Source organism: Oryctolagus cuniculus, chromosome 5, assembly GCF_964237555.1.
Source record: "Oryctolagus cuniculus chromosome 5, mOryCun1.1, whole genome shotgun sequence".
Classification (NCBI taxonomy): Eukaryota; Metazoa; Chordata; class Mammalia; order Lagomorpha; family Leporidae; genus Oryctolagus; species Oryctolagus cuniculus.
In genome coordinates, this window is record NC_091436.1 from 153,762,364 (window position 1) to 153,780,622 (window position 18,259).

An 18,259-nucleotide genomic window follows, 5' to 3' on the forward strand; every position below is an offset into this window, starting at 1 on the left:
TGTGGTAAAAGAAGACAGAAAATATTCTGCCAAAGCTCAATGCTGAGTCATGGGGAGCCACGATTTTTGTTTTTTAAATATTTATTTATTTATTTGAAAAGCAGAGTTAACAGAGAGGCAGAGGCAGAAAGAGAGAGAGAGAGAGAGATTCCATCTGCTGGTTCACTCCCTAAATGGCCGCAATGGCCGGAGCTTGGCCAATCTGAAGCTTGTAGCCAGGAGCCAGGAGCTTCTTCTGGGTGGGGAGCCAGGATTCTGATAGAACCCGTACTTTCATTCTTTGTCTAAGGCTGTGAAGCCATCAAAAGTTTGACTCTCTGATTCCTGAACACTGGCATGTACTTGTTTGTATGAAATCTAGATTTTAACATTTAGGAATCATTTAACTGTCATGTTGACTGCTAAGTGTTATCTGGATACCCATGCTTAAATGAGGTACATTAAATGCTTCCCTTTAATACAGATGCAGGACAAATAGTCACTAAAGTGCAACCAGAAAATCACAAGTTGCTGCAATCAAATAAATATTAAGTCTAGGAGACAAAAAGGCATTAAAACATATGAGTAGGGCTTGATGATGAGTTTTTATTCATCTACATTCATCTCGGCTTAAGATAGCCCAATTGTTCGGGGTGGGGTGCTAGTTTGTTGAGAGATAAATGGTGCCTAAAAGTCTCAACTAGGGTAAGGAGAGACATCAGAGAAAGGTAGGTCAAACAGAGGCATTTATGATAATTGGGACTTTGAGGTGTAGATCAGAACGTCTGGAGCGAAATCAAAGTTTGCTGAGAAGGTAGAATATTCAGGTGGGATCTAGGATTTGTCAACACAGACTGAGATACCCGACAGCTCACATCTTTCTTGTGGGCCAGAGGACTGGGAGTTGTCGCTCCCCCTCTTCGTGGAGGAACGACACAGGACCCTGCGCTGTTCTTTCGTCTGCTCGGCCCTCCCCGGGTTTGCTGCTGGTTCTTCCCGGGCTGGCTACTATCCCTTCCACCTCCGTGGAAGGGCAGTTCCCCCTGGCCGCATTCCCCACTTCCGCAGGGGAGCGGCACACCGCCGGCCGGCTTTCTCGGGGGCTGCACGGGTTCCCTTAGATGTTCCCCATAGATGTTCCAGGTGCGTGCCGTCTCTCTCCTCCTTTATAGTCCTCTTCCGCCAATCCCAACTCGGCTGAGTACGCTGCTCTCCAATCAGGAGCAAGTCCTACAGTTAATTGGTTGAACTGGAGGCAGCTGTGCGGAAGCTGTTTACTTCTCTCCCAGCGCCATATTGTGGGAGAGCAGATGCATAGAATAAGTCTTAATTCGAGTAACAGTCTAGTCCGGATTGCTCCCCACAGATCCCCCTTTCTTTTTATTTTTTAGCGTTGATACGCGCCTGTCTTCGGTGTCCCGCGGCACACACTCTGCTCTACTTGCTAGAGTTGCCACAGGCTCTTACAAGTCCTATCAATCAGGAAAACCGAATCCGGGTCCTCTCTTCGCCATGTTGTGAGGAGGTTTTTAGGCGCTGATGCGTGCCTGTATTCGGTGCCCTGCAGCGCATGCTCTGCTCTGCCTGCAGGGGACTTACAAGACCTATCAGGCAAACCGAATCCAAGCCTTCTCATTGCCGTATTGTGGGGGAGACTTATTAGTGTTGGTTCGTGCCTATCTTCGGTGACCTGCAGCTCATACTCTGGTCGAGCTTTGCTGGCGCTTACCGCCTTAAATCAGGCAGACCGAATCCAAGCCTCCTAATTGTTGCATTGTGGGGAAGCTTTACTGATGTTAATTCGTGCCTGTCTTCGGTGACCTGCGGCTAGCCGCCCAGGTGCTCATCGCCTCACTAATCGGGCAGACCGAATCCAAGCCTTCTAATTGGCATGTTGAGGGGAGGCCTTATTTTTCTCTATTTCTCTATCTCCAGGCATTCCTACCTCTCCCATTTCACTTCTATCTTCCAGCATTCCCATTTCTCTTTTACTTCACTTCCAAACTTCTGTTTCTCTTATCCCCGCAGCTTCCCGGCACCTCGCCCCGCCGGCGGGTTCCCGGCTCTGCGCCGCTTCAGCCCGCGTGCCTCTCTCATCTGCGCAGCTTCCCGGCTTTGCGCGGCTTCCCGGCTTCGCGCGCTCCGCGGTCTCCACGCTTAACCCTTTCGCGTCTGAACCACGGCCTACGCCAGCCCCGTTCCCTATCTATTCACGCCCCGTGCTCTCTCTGCACGCGGCGGCTTCCGCGAGTAACACAGCGTAGCTTGCGTCTCCACCACTAGGATTCAATCCAAGTTCCCCGGGCTAGCCTGGCGAATTCAACCCAGCGTACGTCTCCGCCCCACGATTTGGCTTCCCGTCCTTTGCTCCCCGGGCTAATCAGACGGATCCCAATCTGGCTTACGTCTCAGCTTCTGGTTTCAACTTTTCGCCCCCTATTCCCGGGCTAACCTGAGAACCCCAAAGTGGCTTTCGTTTCCGCCTTGGCCTGCCCCCCGCGGCTTCAATTTCCCTAACAGTTTTCTCTACCCGGTATATTTCCCCAAGCTTTCCTCCAACGATATTCCTCCCTCATTTCTCCTGGCCTCTCCCCACAGTCCGCGTCCGAATCTGTTTGTTCTAGCTTTCACTTTCGCTTTCGACCTTAGAGATTTCTCCCAGCTTCCCCCCGTAGTCCGTATCCGAGTCTATGCCTAGGCTTTCAATAGCTTCTTCCGGCACCCTTTTCGTCCGGCTTTTCCCTAGGCTGTTTGCTAGTCTCTCTCTCCGGTAATTTCCCTAGGCTGTTTGCTAGTTTCTCTCTCCGATATTTTCCCAGTTCTTCCCGTTTCTTCCCGTTTCTTCCCTCCTAAGTTTGCTATCCGTTCTAGGTTTCCTAATCCGTCCTAAGTTTTCTATCCGAGTCAGGTTTCCTATCCGAGTCACGGCACCATTATGTCGCTCCCCCTCTTCGTGGAGGAACGACACAGGACCCTGCGCTGTTCTTTCGTCTGCTCGGCCCTCCCCGGGTTTGCTGCTGGTTCTTCCCGGGCTGGCTACTATCCCTTCCACCTCCGTGGAAGGGCAGTTCCCCCTGGCCGCATTCCCCACTTCCGCAGGGGAGCGGCACACCGCCGGCCGGCTTTCTCGGGGGCTGCACGGGTTCCCTTAGATGTTCCCCATAGATGTTCCAGGTGCGTGCCGTCTCTCTCCTCCTTTATAGTCCTCTTCCGCCAATCCCAACTCGGCTGAGTACGCTGCTCTCCTCCAATCAGGAGCAAGTCCTACAGTTAATTGGTTGAACTGGAGGCAGCTGTGCGGAAGCTGTTTACTTCTCTCCCAGCGCCATATTGTGGGAGAGCAGATGCATAGAATAAGTCTTAATTCGAGTAACAGTCTAGTCCGGATTGCTCCCCACAGGAGTAAGTGAAAATATAGCTAGGAAAATGAGAGTGTAAGTTGCTGGATATATAAAGCAGAGTGGATCTGGGAGAAGACGAGAGAAGTAGACAAGATGCGGTGCACTAGAGCTAAGCACTTTGTTAGAAGGTGATGATGTGTATTTCAAGGCTGGGGACACAATGTAGAGACAGCCTTCTGATCATCTTACGTCTGGCAAGCTGCTGCAGCTCTGGGTTCCCCAGTCATCGAGAACCGCTAAAGGATGTTGTCAATGTGTGGAATCCAAACGTGGTATGTCCACTGGCAGTCCTCCTGGAGTTTCCGTCTCCTCCCCAAGAAACACCTGAATACGGCTACCGCTGTCTACCACTCCCTAAAGGTTCTCCTGAGTCAGTGACAAAGTTAGGCAGACGTGAGATGGGATGCTTTATTAAGTAGCCAAAGCAATTCCTGGTTATTCTGAGAGAGAGAGAGAGAGAGAGAGAGAGAGAAAAGAAAAAAAAAACGGAGTTAACCTGGGAGCCCCATCCAGCTGTGAGGGGGTACTTCACAGGGTTCTTAGCACAGCCCTAAGAGTCATGGTTGTGTCTAGAACTGTCATGGTAGCTATACATTAGTATGCACACAGTAATTGCCTGATGGGAAGCTATCTTAAGCTCCTATTCAGCCATTCTCCACAGGTCACGTTCATACTCCTTCATGGTGAGGGTTATAGCCAATTCTCTCCTGTCTGTACTGGGTAAACTGAACACAGCCCACTCAAATGAAAGGACAAACAAGAGGCCAAGCAGAATAAATTCTTTGTTTTCTGAAGGAGTAGATGTTCTGCCCATACAGCTTCATGTATTCATTTAAATAATAAATATTTTGTAGGAGGGGGTTGGCCTAGCAGTTTTAAGATGTCCACATCCCCCATCATGGTACCTGGGTTTGATCCACGGCTTCAGCTCCTGACTCCATCTTCCTGCTAATGGAGGCCCTAGAAGGCAGCAGTGATGGCTTGAGAATTGGGTCCCTGCCAACCAGGTTCGTGTACTCCTGGCTCCAGCGCAGCTGAGTCCCAGCTGTGGACATCTGGGGAATCAACCAGCTGATAGGAGCACTCCATCTCTCAATTAAGTTAAAATATTTTGTACGTATTAGTAGAGTGGGAGATGATAGCAGGGTTTTATGAAATGGGAAACGAATAAAAATGGGCCCAAAGATTACTTTTAAGTCTCCAGCTGGCCGTACGTCCCTCTCAGAAGAAATTCTACTTCTCACCATTCTTTGGAATAGCACTTGGTTTTGGAGATTCTTATTTGACCTGGGTCTTTATGGGCTACAGTTGCATGACTAAAAATTCCCCTATTGACCTCAGAGGTAATTTTTCTTCAAGATTACGTCCCTTTTATGGAAATGGGCTGGATCTTGAATCGTTTTTTTTTGAAATTATTATAGGAATTAAGGCTAAATTCTTAAAGAAGCTTGTGGAATATTGGACTGGAAGAGAGAAATCCGTGGTTCTTTACTCCAACCATCCAAGGGTTACAGGGGTTGCATTCAAAAGGTGAAAAGCAAAACGCCAATCATGATAGCTGCAGCAGGGTCCTGCAGCATGGTCAAAAGCACCCCCCAAGCTGTTAGTGCCCCTCATTCTGGCTTTAGACCTTCCAGTCTTCTACCTGCCCTCTGCCACCTTGATCCATCAGTCTCTTCTGTGCCAACAAGACCACGGGCTCTTATCCATTCTCTGGCGGTGGCCCTCTCATCAAGGCATGGTCAGGAGCTTCTCCCTGCGGTGGGGCTCTGGCTGCACCCTCTGATGGCTGAGCTCCCAGAGACGTCTCAGAGTCACTCAAAGTCCAGGGGAATATTGGCAGCAGAGATGTCTGAACTGTTATCTGCAGACTTCCTGTGAAAGATTCCACGAAGGCTGGATTCCTGATCCATGTGAAGCCAGTTTTTTCAACTTTGACTTTCACTGTCCTTTTCTGTACCCCAACTGGCCACAACTGGACTTTCTTGGCACTCCAGATAATCTGAATTTCCATAATTTAGTAGCAGGTTCACTCTCCCCATTGGATGGGATTCAGGAACATTCTCATTGAGCATCTTGTCGCCAAGGAGTAGTCCTAATTTTTTAAAAGAAATATGTTGAATAAATACATATGTGTATGCATCCATATAAATACACATAATGACAAAGAATTAGTATATAAAGTGTAAATAATTTCTGCCCACTTTAAGAATTTCCAGGGGCAGGTGCTGTGGTGCAGTGGGTTAAAGCCCTGGCCTGAAGCGCTGGTATCCCATATGGGCGCTGGTTCGAGACCTGGCTGCTCCACTTCACATTCAGCTCTCTGCTATGGCTTGGGAAAGCAGTCGAAGATGGCCCAAGTCCTTGGGCCCCTGCACCCACATGGGAGACCTGGAAGAAACTCCTGGCTCCTGGCTTTGGATCAGCACAGCTCCGCCTGCTGCGGCCATTTGGGAAGTGAACCAGCAGTTGGAAGACCTCTCTCTCTTGTCTCTACCTCTCTCTGTAACTCTTTCAAATAAATAAAATAAATCTTAAAAAAAAAAAAAGAATTTCCAGGGGCCACCATTGTGTAGTAGTGGGTTAAGCCAATGCCTGCAATATCAGCATCCTATATGGGTGGCAGTTCATGTCCTGGCTGCTCCGTTCCGATCCAGCTCCCTGCCACAATATGCCACTCATGTGAGAGACCCAAATGGAGTTCTGGACACCTGCCTTTGGCCTGGACCAGCCCCAGTTGTTGCAGCCATTTGAGGAATGAAGCAGCTGATGGAAGATCTCTTCCTTTGTCACTCCCTCTCTTGTCACTCTGCCTTTTCAAATAAATCTCAAAAAAAAAAAAATTAAAAACCTGAACAAAGAATATGAATAAGTAATTCATAGAGAAAGAAAGCAAATAGCTGGGGCTGGCGCCAGGGCTCACTAGGTTAATCCTCCGCCTGCAGCGCCGGCATCCCATATGGGCGCCGGGTTCTAGTCCTGGTTGCTCCACTTCCACTCCAGCTCTCTGCTGTGGCCCAAGAGGGCAGTGGAGGATGGCCCAAGTCCTTGGGCCCCTGCACCCTCATGGGAGACCAGGAGAAGCACCTGGCTCCTGGCTTCAGATCGGCGCAGTTCCAGCCGTTGTGGCCATCTGGGGAGTGAACCAACGGAAGGAAGACCTCTCTCTCTCTCTCTCTCTCTCTCTCTCTCTCTCACTGTCTGTAACTCTACCTGTCAAAAACAAAACAACAACAACAACAACAAAAAAAAAAACAAATAGCCAACAAACATACAAAAATAGGTATAATTTCAAGGTATTCAAGTGTTACAAACAAGATTCAATTACACACCTAACATCCTTACAAATATTTAAAAGTTTGATAATATAAATATAGGCAAGGATATGGCAATAACTGTTGAACTGGTGGGAATGAAAATTGTTACAGCTAATTTGGAGATACTTTGATAGTACTGAAGTCTTAAATGTACGTATCATGTGATTTTAAAATGTTATTTATTTATCTGAAACAGAGTGAACACGCACTCTCCTATCCACTGGTTCATGTCCCAAATGCCCCTCATAGCCAGGACTGGGCCACAACAAAGAGGCAGAAATGTAATCCAGTTCTCCCACAAAGGTGACTGGGACCCAAGTACTTGAGCCATTGCCTGCTGCTTCCCAGGGTGCATATTACCAGGAAGCTGGAGTCTGGAGCAGCGCCAAGACTGAACCTCAGGCAGTCTAATATGGGATGCAGATAGCCCAACTGTGTCATCATTGGGATTCTCTTTTTAAGAAAGAAAGATTGGGGTTGACATTGTGGCGTAGCAGGTTAAGCCTGCACCTGTGCTGCTGGCATCCCATATGGGTGCAGGTTAGAGACCCAGCTGCTCCACTTCCATTCCAGCTCTCTGCTAATGCACCTGGGAAAGCAGCAGAAGATGTCCCAGGACTTTTTGCCCCTGCACCCACGTGGGAGACCTGAGAGAAGTTTTGGCCAGGCTGGGCCAGGCTGTTGTGGCCTTTTAGGGGAGTGAACCAGTAGGTGGAAGGTCTCTGTCTCTCTCTCTCTCTCTCTCTCTCTGTCTTTCCTACTCTCTCTCTCTCTCTAATGCTGTCTTTCAAATAAATAAAAAGTAAATCTTAAAAAAAAAAGATATCCAATTCAAAAAAAAATCAAAACACAAAAGTGATACATGAGAATTAGGATTCTTGACACAGGAGAAAAGTATGGAAAGCAGCCTCTAAGATCTCCCAGGGACCCTATACAAAGCCTTGTATATCCTGGTCCTTTAAGTCACTTGCTTCTGACCAGTATCTACAGCAATGTTGAGAGGGTGTCACTTCCGTGATGAGGTGACAGAGACCTGTAGCTTCTGTCTTTTTAGCAGATGCTGTCTTGGGAGGTTGCTATGGTTTATTTATGACTTGTCACACAAAATTCATGTGATGGGTGCTTGGTCCTCGGTGTGGCAGTGTTCTGGGGAACTGTGTTCTAGTAAATGAAGAAAGGATGAGACCATGAGAATATCGTGACTTTGCCACCTGTTATGAGGAAGAGGAAAAGCTCTGAAAAAGGCCCAGCTTTTTCCTAAAGAAAATGCTTATGGGGACTCAGTAGACCTCCGGGATAAAGATTTCACTGCATTTTGCTGTGCTCACGCAGAGGACACTGCCTTGCTCCTCAAAGCCCTGCCCACTGCACTTCCACAGGCATCCCAGTCTCTCTGGGGTAGGACAGGCAGCAGGGCAGTGTGGGGGAGCAGAGGTCAGAGACTACACACTGATGGAGAGGTCGCTGGCTCAAGGATGGGAAGAAGGCTATTATTTGCTTAGCATTTCAAGCATATTATAAGGACCATAACCATACTCAGGACTGTTCAGCACCTTGATACTCAACCATAAGCCTCCATGAATATGGGATTTGTGTCAACTGATCTGCTTAAAATGCAGACTTGTGCTCTTCTTCTGGCCTTCAGAATTCAAATCTGCCATTCTGACAAGATCCCAGGGGATGTGAAGGCAGTCTGCAATTTGATAAGCATTATTCTCACCTGAATTTAGCTAAATGCTAATTGTTCTATTCGCAAGTAAAATCTTAAATGCATTTAATTTTTGTGTATTTCTAAAATTTTAACTTTTATTTAATTGAAAGAGAAAGACAGATACACACACTCACACACACAGATCTGTCATTCTCTGGTCCACTCTCCAAATGCTCACAGTATCTGGGCTGGACAGGATGAAGCCAGGAGCCCAGAACTCAGTCTTGGTCTTGAGCCATCACTTGCTGCTTCCCACGGTGCACAGCAGCACAAACCCAGAATCAGAAGTTGGTGGAGACTTGAAGCTAAGCACTCAGATATGGGATGCACCAAATACCTGCCCCTAAAGGAATTTTAAAAGAATTTTTTTGGTGTGGTTCCTAGGCTATAAGGAAAATACATATACATAACTTTTAAAAAAATAAACTTCAAAGGTTTACAACAGTATACTTTTAAGCTGAAACTTTCTTCTGAAATTCTGATTCAAATTCTGACTGTGAAGAAAATTATAAGAATGTTAGCACTGACATTTAATATCCTATTTAGTTTTTTAACATGATACTTAAAATTCTACCCACATTTGCTAAATGGTATTAAATGACTTATGTTAATCACAATGCATACTTATTGACAGCTATGTTTTCAGTGTTTTCTAAGTTTGTGTTCTATGGTTTTCTTCCCCTAGTTTACAGATGAGGGGGACTGTAGCAGGGGCATGTTTAGATCCGTTACATGTAAAGTCCCACAGCTTACAAAGGCACAGTCATGATTTGAATTTCAACTGCCTTGTGCCAAAGCACTAATAGCAAACAGCCTGAGCATGCTGTCTCCCTAAGATGCAAACTCTCCAGGGCCAGAGAGTCCTTAGGGCTCAACAATACTGCTCGTGCTGGCACTCCAAGGTACCAGCTAACCCCCAAGCGGCAGTGGCGAAGCATATGCTGACAGAACAATCTGGAAATTAAAGAAGTACAGTGTGAAGAACAGAAGCTTTTAGGCATTATTTCTAATAAAAATTGAGACCTTAAATATTATAAATATTGACCGGCCCTGAGAATCTGAAGTTAGATCTGAAATGGGACATAGATACTTAAACTGTCACGGCTACAGAGTCCCCACCACTTAATGAGTGTGTCACCTCTTCTGATGAAGCACCCCAGAGATCTCTGACCGCGTCCTGGGGGTGGGGGGGCACACAGCAGTAACTCCTGCGGGAATATGACTGATTCTTATTCCCCAAACTTCTGTCTGTGTCAAATGTAACTCATGCAGATATAAAGACCTCCAAGTATCCTTTGAGCTCACCCAACTTAAAGACCTGCATACAGATACTGGTCTTTTAAAAGTTGTTGAGTACTCCACATTAATCAAGAACAGCCCCCTCTATACCACATTTCTTTCCAGTTACGATTCTATCCCTGTAAGGGAAATTATCAAAAAACAAACTAAGGGATAAGGAAGAAGGAGCCACACCCGCCCCCAATCCAGGCTTGCAGACAAGCTATGCCTTTCAACGCAAAATAAATTTGCCAAGAACAGAAAAAATCTTACTTTCCAAGCAGGCCCCACTCAGGAGCCTGGGAGTGCCTGGAATCAGTCCCGCTGAGCCAGAGTGTGGATCCTACAGTGCCTAATGAGGTTGCAGCGAAGGCTGGAGGCTCTGGCGCGCTCGGCCTCTCTCCAGTAGGCTCCTCTGATGTTTGGTGAGACGTGTCCGCCTACGAAAGCTTTTACTGCACTGGCTGCACGGATAGAGTCTCTGGCCAGTGTGGACCCGGAGATGCTGGAAGAGCCCCGCATTCCGACTGAAGGCTTTGCCACACTCGGTTCACCGGTAGCGCTTCTCTCCGGTGTGCATCCTCTGGCGCTGAACCACGGATGAGCTGAGGCGGAAAGCCGTCCCGCACGCCTCACCTTCGTCCGGCTTCTCCCCTGTGCGGACTCTCCTGTGTCTAGTAAGAAGGCTTTCGCACACTCCTTACACCGACAGGGCTTCTCTCGGGTGTGACTCCGCTCAAGTTCATTCAGGCCTGACCGCTGGCTGAAGGCCTTCCCACACTTTTCGCATTCGTATGGCTTTTCCCGAGTGCGGATTCGTGGTGCTGGATGAGGACTGGATTCTGAGTGAAGCTTTTCCCACATCCCTTGCATCTGTGACGACTTCCTCCAGCAGGGTTTCCCTGCTGCTTTTCTCTTTCTGCTCTCTGAGGGCACTTCAGAACCTCCGTGTTCTTGTTCTGAGGCCTGAGGCAGGTAGGTATATTCAGATTCATAAAAGGACTATAGGAGGGGCTGGCGCTGTGGCATAGCGGGTAAAGCCGTCGCCTGCAGTGCCAGCATCCCATATGAGCGCCGGTTCAAATTCTGGCTGCTCCATTTCCAATCCAGCTCTCTGCTATGGCCTGGGAAAGCAGTGGAAGATGGCCCAAGTCCTTGGGCCCCTGCACCCACGTGGGAGACCCGGAAGAAGCTCCTGGCTTCAGATTGGCTCAGCAGGCCATCTGGGGAGTGAACCAGTGGGTGGAAGGCTTCTCTCTCTCTCTCTCTGCCTCTAAGAAACTCTGCCTTTCAAATAAAATAAATAATTCTTAAAAAAACAAAAAAGGGATATTGGATCGCAAGCTAATACTCAAAGAGATCACATGAACAAATAAAACATTTTTTAGAGAGATGGTACAACGGAAGGGCCAGAGTTTAATTCCAGAAAGGGAAAACAAAAGAGGCCCACCTGGACATGGTGGTTTAAAATATGTCCACATTTTAGTGGATATTCGTTGTTTTAAAAAGGTGGAATCTAATTCCCCTGCCCTTCAGTGTGGCTATACATAATGGCTCTCTTCTACTAAACAGAAAATGTGGCAGAATGGATGTTAGAGTAACTAATACAGCAAGCCAATACATTCTGTCTGAATAAGACAGAAATTGGCGAACTCAAAAGGCTTCCATAGCCTTGGCAACTCATGACTAGAGCCTAGGGAGATTACTGATGCCATAAACAAGAGTGTCAAATTGTTAAGTCAACAACAGGAGTCACTGTGTACTTACTTCTCATGTGGGATCTGTCCTTAATGTGTTGTCCAATGTGAAGTAATGCTATAACGAGTACTGAAACAGTATTTTACACCTTGTGTTTCTGTGTGGGTGCAAACTGATGAAATCTTTACTTAATATATACTAAATCGATCTTCTGTATATAAAGATAATTGAAAATGAATCTTGATGTGAATGGAATGGGAGAAGGAGCGGGAGATGGGAGGGGTGCAAGTGGGAGGGAAATTATGGGGGGGGAAGCCATTGTAATCCATAAACTGTACTTTGGAAATTTATATTTCTAAATAAAAATTAAAAAAATATTTGGAATAACATTTGTCCAAAAAATAGATAAACAGATACATAAATAGTAGTAGTTTAAAAGCCTGGTAGAGAGTTAACATATTAGGTATAGGTGGTAAACAGGACATCTAAGACTAGCTATAATACCAGAATTTATATGTGATATAATACAGACCTCAATTGAATATCCAGGGAACAAATAGGAGATTTGGTTATGTGACATTGAAAGAATGTGGCTCAGGAGTAAGTACATTTGAATTAGGCTGAAATAATGAACAAGAATTTATCAGGCATAGAAAGGGTGATGGGAGGGGATTCAACATTATAAAACAAGCAAACAACATGAGTAGAGGCACTGAAGGGTGTACGTAGTGGCTCTAAGAACAGGTGGCGATCTTGGTGGCTTAACCATAGAATGTTGAGTGTGGGTAATATATGTGAGATAAGAGATGAAGTTAGGGGGCCAGCGCTGTGGCATGTCGGGTAAAGCCGTCACCTGTAGTGCTGTTATCCCATATGGGCACCGGTTTGAGTCCCAGCTGCTTCATAGCTCTCTGCTATGGCCTGGGAAAGCAATAGAAGATGGCCCAAGTCCTTGGGCCACTGCACCCATGTGGGAGACCTGGAAGAAGCTCCTGCCTCCTAGCTTCGGATCAGCACAGCTCCAGCTGTTGTGGCCAACTGGGGAGTGAACCAGCAGATGGAAGATGTCTCTCTCTCTGCAACTCTGCCTTTCAAATAAATAAATCTTTAAGAAAATGGGAGGAATGTGAAACTAAAATTCTAATGTATAAGATACAATGGATGTTCAGTCCAGTTGCTGTTGGGAGAATATGAACACCGGACAACAGAATTCACTGAAAAAGTCTAAAGACAAATATATGTCCTATAATTTAAGGGTATATGAGGAAGGGACAAATGTAACTCTCATGTTAATATTGAGAGATTAATGGATATAGACATTTGGCAAATCCATTGAACTATCTATTAACCTTGAGAATTAACAAGTTCCCACACTCATAGAAAAAGACGACTGTGCTGTGGCTGTGAAACAAGTGGCCCATAAGTGGTCTGTTGGATCCCAGTTCACTAAGAACATGCTTTGCAAGCCAACCAATTAGTGACAATGAGTAGCTTTTGAAAATCAGTCAGCAAGGAATGAACTCATCCCAATACAAACCTGAGGGACACGAATCAGCAACAGTCTGTCCCATAACTATGCTCCCACTGATGACATCAGCCCGCTTAAACACACAAAGATCCACCAATCACTGAACTCATGCTTCTCAAAATCCCTCTAAGATCGGTAGTTTTTTCTTTTCGGGACCTAGTCAGAACACATCTTCAGCTGTCTTTTATTTTCAGATATTGAGTGATGGTCTCATCATTCTTTGAGAAGCTGAATATATATGACCTAGCAATTCAACTCCTGGATATATACTCAAAGAAATAAATGTGTATGTCCACTAAAAGATAAATATAGGAATTTCCAGTGCAGCTTTATTCTTAACAGCTTCATGGTAGAACTAACCCAAATGTTCATTAACTGTGGAATAAACACTAGCATTGTAGCAGGTGGACTTCTAAAGTTACTCCTGTGATAGCGCATACAGGGAAGGGTGTAAGTAAGATAACTAACCAGTTGACTTTATGATATGGAGTTACTTGAATGGGACCCACCTATTTACATTAAAAGCAGAGTTTTCTCTGGCTTATGGTAGAGAAGGAAGTCAGAGATCCAAAGCATGATAAGGATTTGGTGCATGATTGCTAACTTTACTATGGAGAGAGCTAAAAAGGATTGTAGCTGCCTCCAGAAGCCGAGACCAGTCACTCACTGGCTAGCAGCCAAGCAAAGAAAGAGGGGCTTCAGTCCTACCTGGAGTTCAGTCGTACACTGTGAGAAGTTGGAATCTGCCAGCAAGAACACGATTGGAAGCCAGTTTCTCCCCAGAGCTTGGACATGAGAACACAGGATCAAGGCTGACATGTTGATTTCGACCTTGTCACACCCTGAGCACAGAAACCAGCCAGGTTATGCCAAACTTCTGACCTACAGAATTGTGCACTAACAACTGACCGTTGTTTTAAGTTGCTAAATTTGTGGTAATTTGTAACAAAGCAATAGAAAACTAATACAAAAGCAGATAGAAATAATCTACTGATAGCTTTTTGTGATAGGATGCACACAGTAGTTACCTTTGGTGGGGGAAAATGAGTAGGAAGGGTAGTATGAGGGCTACTAGGGTACTATTTATGTTTATTGATCTTGGTGATGGTGCTTACATAAAGTCTATTTCCTTTATAACAATTCTTCAAATGTAAACAAAAAATTTGTGCACTTTACTATAAATATGATATAATTTAATAAAGTATTAGACAAAAAGAAAACAATATTAGGAATACAGTGCCTAGCTTCCAAATCGGGGCAGGTGAAATGCAATATAGAAAGTTTTACAAAAAATGAATATAAAAAGGCATATCATCAAAATATTCAGGAAAAAGAAATACTGAACTCACAAGGCAGTTCTCTCTCAGACGTGGCAAGGGAAACACAAAGGCCACAAGTGCAACTATAATGATTTTTCCAATAGCTGAAGTAAATAATGACAGAGGCTGACACTGTGGCATAGAAGGTTAAGCCTTGTCTGCAGTGTCCGCGTTCCATATGGGCACTGGTTCGAATCCCGACTGCTCTGCTTCCAATACAGCTCCCTGCAAAAGTGCCTGGGAAAGCAGTGGAAGATGGCCCAAGTACTTGGGCCCTTGCACCCACGTGGGAAAGGCTCCTGGCTCCTGGCTTCAGATTGGCCCAGCTCTGGCTTTTGCAGCCATTTGGGGAGTGAACCAGAGGATAGAAAAAAAAAAAAAAACACTTGCTTGCTCGCTCTCTCCTTCTCTCTTCCTCTCTCTCTTTCCACCTTAAAAATACATAAATAAATCTTTTAAACAAGAATAATGATAATTTTTGGAAAACTTAAAGCTAAGAGGCAGTATATGGTGCTGATTATATTGTTCTTATATTTATACACTTAAGATTTTTAATGTAAAAAATAATGAAATAAAATTTAAAGGCAAAAATATAGTGAGAGAGAAAGAGAAAACTCAGTCTACCTACCTTCACAAGTGCTCCAATTGATAAATCTGTATTTTACTTAAGGCAGCACTATTTTGATATGCTTTCCCTACGTCAAGTGAATTGTCAAACACTCTACAAACTCTATATTTATTTAATGAGATCCAATACTTTAAAAAAATTATTTATCTAGTTGAAAGGCAGAGTGACAGAGAGAAGGAGAGACATGGAAAAAGAGAGAGAGAGAAAGAGAGAGAGAGAGGATTTCCATCCACTGGTTCACTCCCCAGGTAGCTGCAAACAGCCCCGACCAGGAACTCCATCCAGGTCTCCCATGTGGGTGGCAGGGACTCAAGCACTTGAGCGATCATCTGCTGCTTCCCCGGTACATTGGCAGGGAGCTGGATCAGAAGCAGAGCAGCGAGGACTCAAGCCAACATTCTGATATGGAATGTGGGCATCCCAAGTAGTGGTTCAACCTATTGTGCCACAACACCTGCCCCAGACCCAATTAGTTTTTATGTTTATTTCCAAACTACCACATAAAATTAAGCCTTCTGTGTTTAACACAGTGGAGAATTTGAGTATTGTTTATATTAACGAGCTCTAAGAAGAATTTTCTTTTTAGTTTTTCTTGGTGTCCTGGTTATGATCTAGACAGATACTGCCATTTACTCACTTGTCTTAGTGCATAAATATTCACTGAGCACTCCTGACATGCCATGCACTTTGCAAGGCACCAAGGCTACAAGGATGAAAAAGATAGAACCAGCATTTTTGTTTGTTTGTTTGTTTGTTTTTGCTGGAGCTTACATTTTAATGGATAAGAGAAACCAAAAATAAAAGCAGCAACAAAAATAAAATAATTATGAGTCATGATAAGTGATATGAGACATACAAAGTAGGCACTAAGTTATCAATCAAATGGAAGGCCTATTTAGATAGGTGGTGAGAGATGAGGTAACATTCAAGCTGAACCCTAAAGAGTAACAGGAGTGCATTACTCAGAGACTGGGAAACCGGCTGACAGGACAAACAAGAGCCCCCAAGTCTGTCAAGGAGTTTGAATTTCAAAGTGCAATGGTTGGGGGCGGTGCTGTGGCATAGTCGGCTGAGCTTCCCCCTGCAGCACTGGTATCCCATATGGGCGCCAGTTCATATCCTGGCTGCTCCTCTTCCAATCCAGCTCTCCTTCTGCTAATGGCCTGGGAAAGCAGTGGAAGATGCTCCTGTCTCCTGGCTTCAGATCAGCCCAGCACCAGCCTTTGCAGTCATTTGGGTAGTAAACCAGAAGATTCTTCTCTCTGTCACTCCTTCTCTCTGTCTGTAACTCTAACTCTCAAATAAAAACAAAATCTTAAAAACAAAAAAGTGCAATGGCAAACCACTAAAGGCTTTAAAGGGAACCATCAAGGTTGGGTTTATTGCTTATTTGTATATATATTTCATATACTGGAAAGAGAATGAGTTGAGGGAATGAGGGTGCAAGGCTAGAGTGGAAGTAGAAAAAGCAAGAGTTGAAAGAAAGGTGCGGAGGGAAGCTGTTGCATTGAATTTGGAAAGACTTCCACTTAGGAAAGATGTTACTGTGCTCTCTGAAGTTATTTAACTTTGAACAATACATACAAATAAAAGGAGAAATAGCTCAATCTTTGTAAAAGCAGTTGAGTCATTGGACAGACATTTAGGGATCTGTGCTTCTAAGTGCTGGAAATACATAGGAATTTGCAGCTCATGGGATGCAATTACAATACAATGAAATAAAAGCTGGGCATACTCCTGGAAGTCAGAGGAGCTCATCCTAAATTCAGTATTCAGTTTCTATGCATTACTGTTCATTTCACAAATATTCACTAAGAGTCTATTATGTATCAGGCAGCAAAGAAAGAATGAAACAAGTGCATGTGTCCCCATTTTCACTTTTTGAACTAAAGAAATGGCGGCAGCAGCATAAAAGAACATTTTCTTATTAGTTCCAGTGCTTGAGCAACAATAAAGAGATCATGTAAATCATAAGCCACCTGTATTGTAAAAATAAATCCCTAAGGATACCAATTACAACGACAAGGAAATAGAGGAGCAAACCCAGAAATGGGAGTACGCTATGGAGGGAGGACTGACAGCCTCTCCTCTTCAATAAGGCAATGGGACAGGAAGCAGGGAGGAACAGGGGTAGGGCTACTCTACACTGAAAGAGACTTAATGATCTCGCCACGATTGGACCCTGGTTGGTAAAAAGTTGCACAAGACATCTGCTGGGAACTGGGTCTTGTTCTGCCCTCCTCTAGAAGTCTCTCCACCACCCCAGGGAGGGCGGGAAGCAACCTCCTCCAGCTGCTCCGGGTTCCAGGCCAGCGAGCGTGCCCCCGGACCACCCCAGACACCACAGCCTGAGGGGTCCAACTGAGGGCCGAAACTCGCCCGTGGGTCGCTGGGAAGCTCCAGATCCGGTTGCCTGGTTGCAGCGTTCCGACAACCGACGAACCACAAAGGCCGGAAGTGCGTCACCGCCCTGAGTCCTGCTGCCAAAGTCGAGCAACTTACCTTTCTAGCTCTCTTAACTCTCCAGGAATTCCGGAGGTTGTTGCGTCTTGATGACTGGTTACCAGGCGGAGAAATCTGGCTGTCCGGTCATCTGGGAGTCAGAGTTCCTGTACTCAAACTTCTCACCCGTTCCTCCCAGTCTCAGCCTCCTCCTCTGCTTTTTTGGACATCGCAAAGGGGAGATGGCAGTGGTGGAAATGAGGCCACAGAGTTGTTTTGTTGTTTTGTCATTCTGTTTGCTCTCAACCTATTTTTCTTGGAATCTCAAAATCTAAGGAGATAGACATGTGAACAACTAACGACATAAAACTGACGTGTACGAAATGAAGGAAAAGAAAATAAAGGTTTACACGGCGATTAGAAGAGTCCTTGGAACACAGTAAATGCGCGTATTAGGTCGCATTCGTGGCATGGGAGAGGGAAGCTATCAGAACAGAACAAGAGCAGTAGAGATTTGCCAGTGTACACAGGGAAAGGAGCAAAGGAAAGAAATTTCTGGAAGAGAGAATAGAAGGTATAAAGGTAAGACTTGGGGGGAGATACTTCGGGGTATCCAAAAAATTGGGCAGATCAGAACGGGGCACCTTGGACAATATGTTTGAATTTGCATCTGAAAACGTTGTGGCAGCCTTATAGAGGATAGACTAAAGAGCTGAGACTACTGGGAGAGACACCAGTTTGACTACTTCAAGAATTCAGGGTGAAAATAGTAAGGGCATGAATCAAGGTGGTAGACATAGAAATGGAGAGGCATAGATGATAATCTGTCGTCAAAGGTTGAATAGATTTTTTAAATTAATTTTTCATTATACAAATTCACATTGAATGCAATCTTTGTGCCAAGAGTTTGCTCTGGGAACTGGATAGAATAATAATGCACATAAGGTTCCCACCCTCA

The 18,259-nt window shown here is 45.2% G+C and overlaps 1 protein-coding gene across 2 annotated transcripts; it reads right to left on the bottom strand.

Moving 5' to 3' along the window:
- Positions 1-4,142: 4,142 nt before the first annotated feature.
- LOC100346803 (zinc finger protein 22-like) lies at positions 4,143-17,494 on the bottom strand. Of its 2 annotated transcripts, none has more exons than XM_070074369.1 (5): positions 17,362-17,494; positions 13,621-13,754; positions 9,960-10,652; positions 8,543-8,751; positions 4,143-5,475 (listed from the first exon to the last, which is right to left on the bottom strand). In XM_070074369.1, the coding sequence occupies exons 2-3, from the start codon at positions 13,729-13,731 to the stop codon at positions 10,002-10,004; spliced, it is 762 nt and encodes a 253-aa protein (XP_069930470.1). In that variant the 5' UTR covers positions 13,732-13,754; positions 17,362-17,494; the 3' UTR covers positions 4,143-5,475; positions 8,543-8,751; positions 9,960-10,001. The 2 variants fall into 2 exon arrangements, with proteins under 2 accessions (XP_069930470.1, XP_069930468.1); XM_070074367.1 differs by lacking the exon at positions 17,362-17,494 and adding an exon at positions 17,143-17,344.
- Positions 17,495-18,259: the final 765 nt, after the last annotated feature.

Bases quoted from the DNA above. Each gene is read 5' to 3' on its own strand.
- LOC100346803 (XM_070074369.1), bottom strand. From the start codon at position 13,731: ATGTCAGCCTTGATCCTGTGTTCTCATGTCCAAGCTCTGGGGAGAAAC. The intron at 10,653-13,620 runs GTAGGACTGAAG...TACCTGCCTCAG, and splicing joins AGTGTACGACTGAACTCCAG to GCCTCAGAACAAGAACACGG.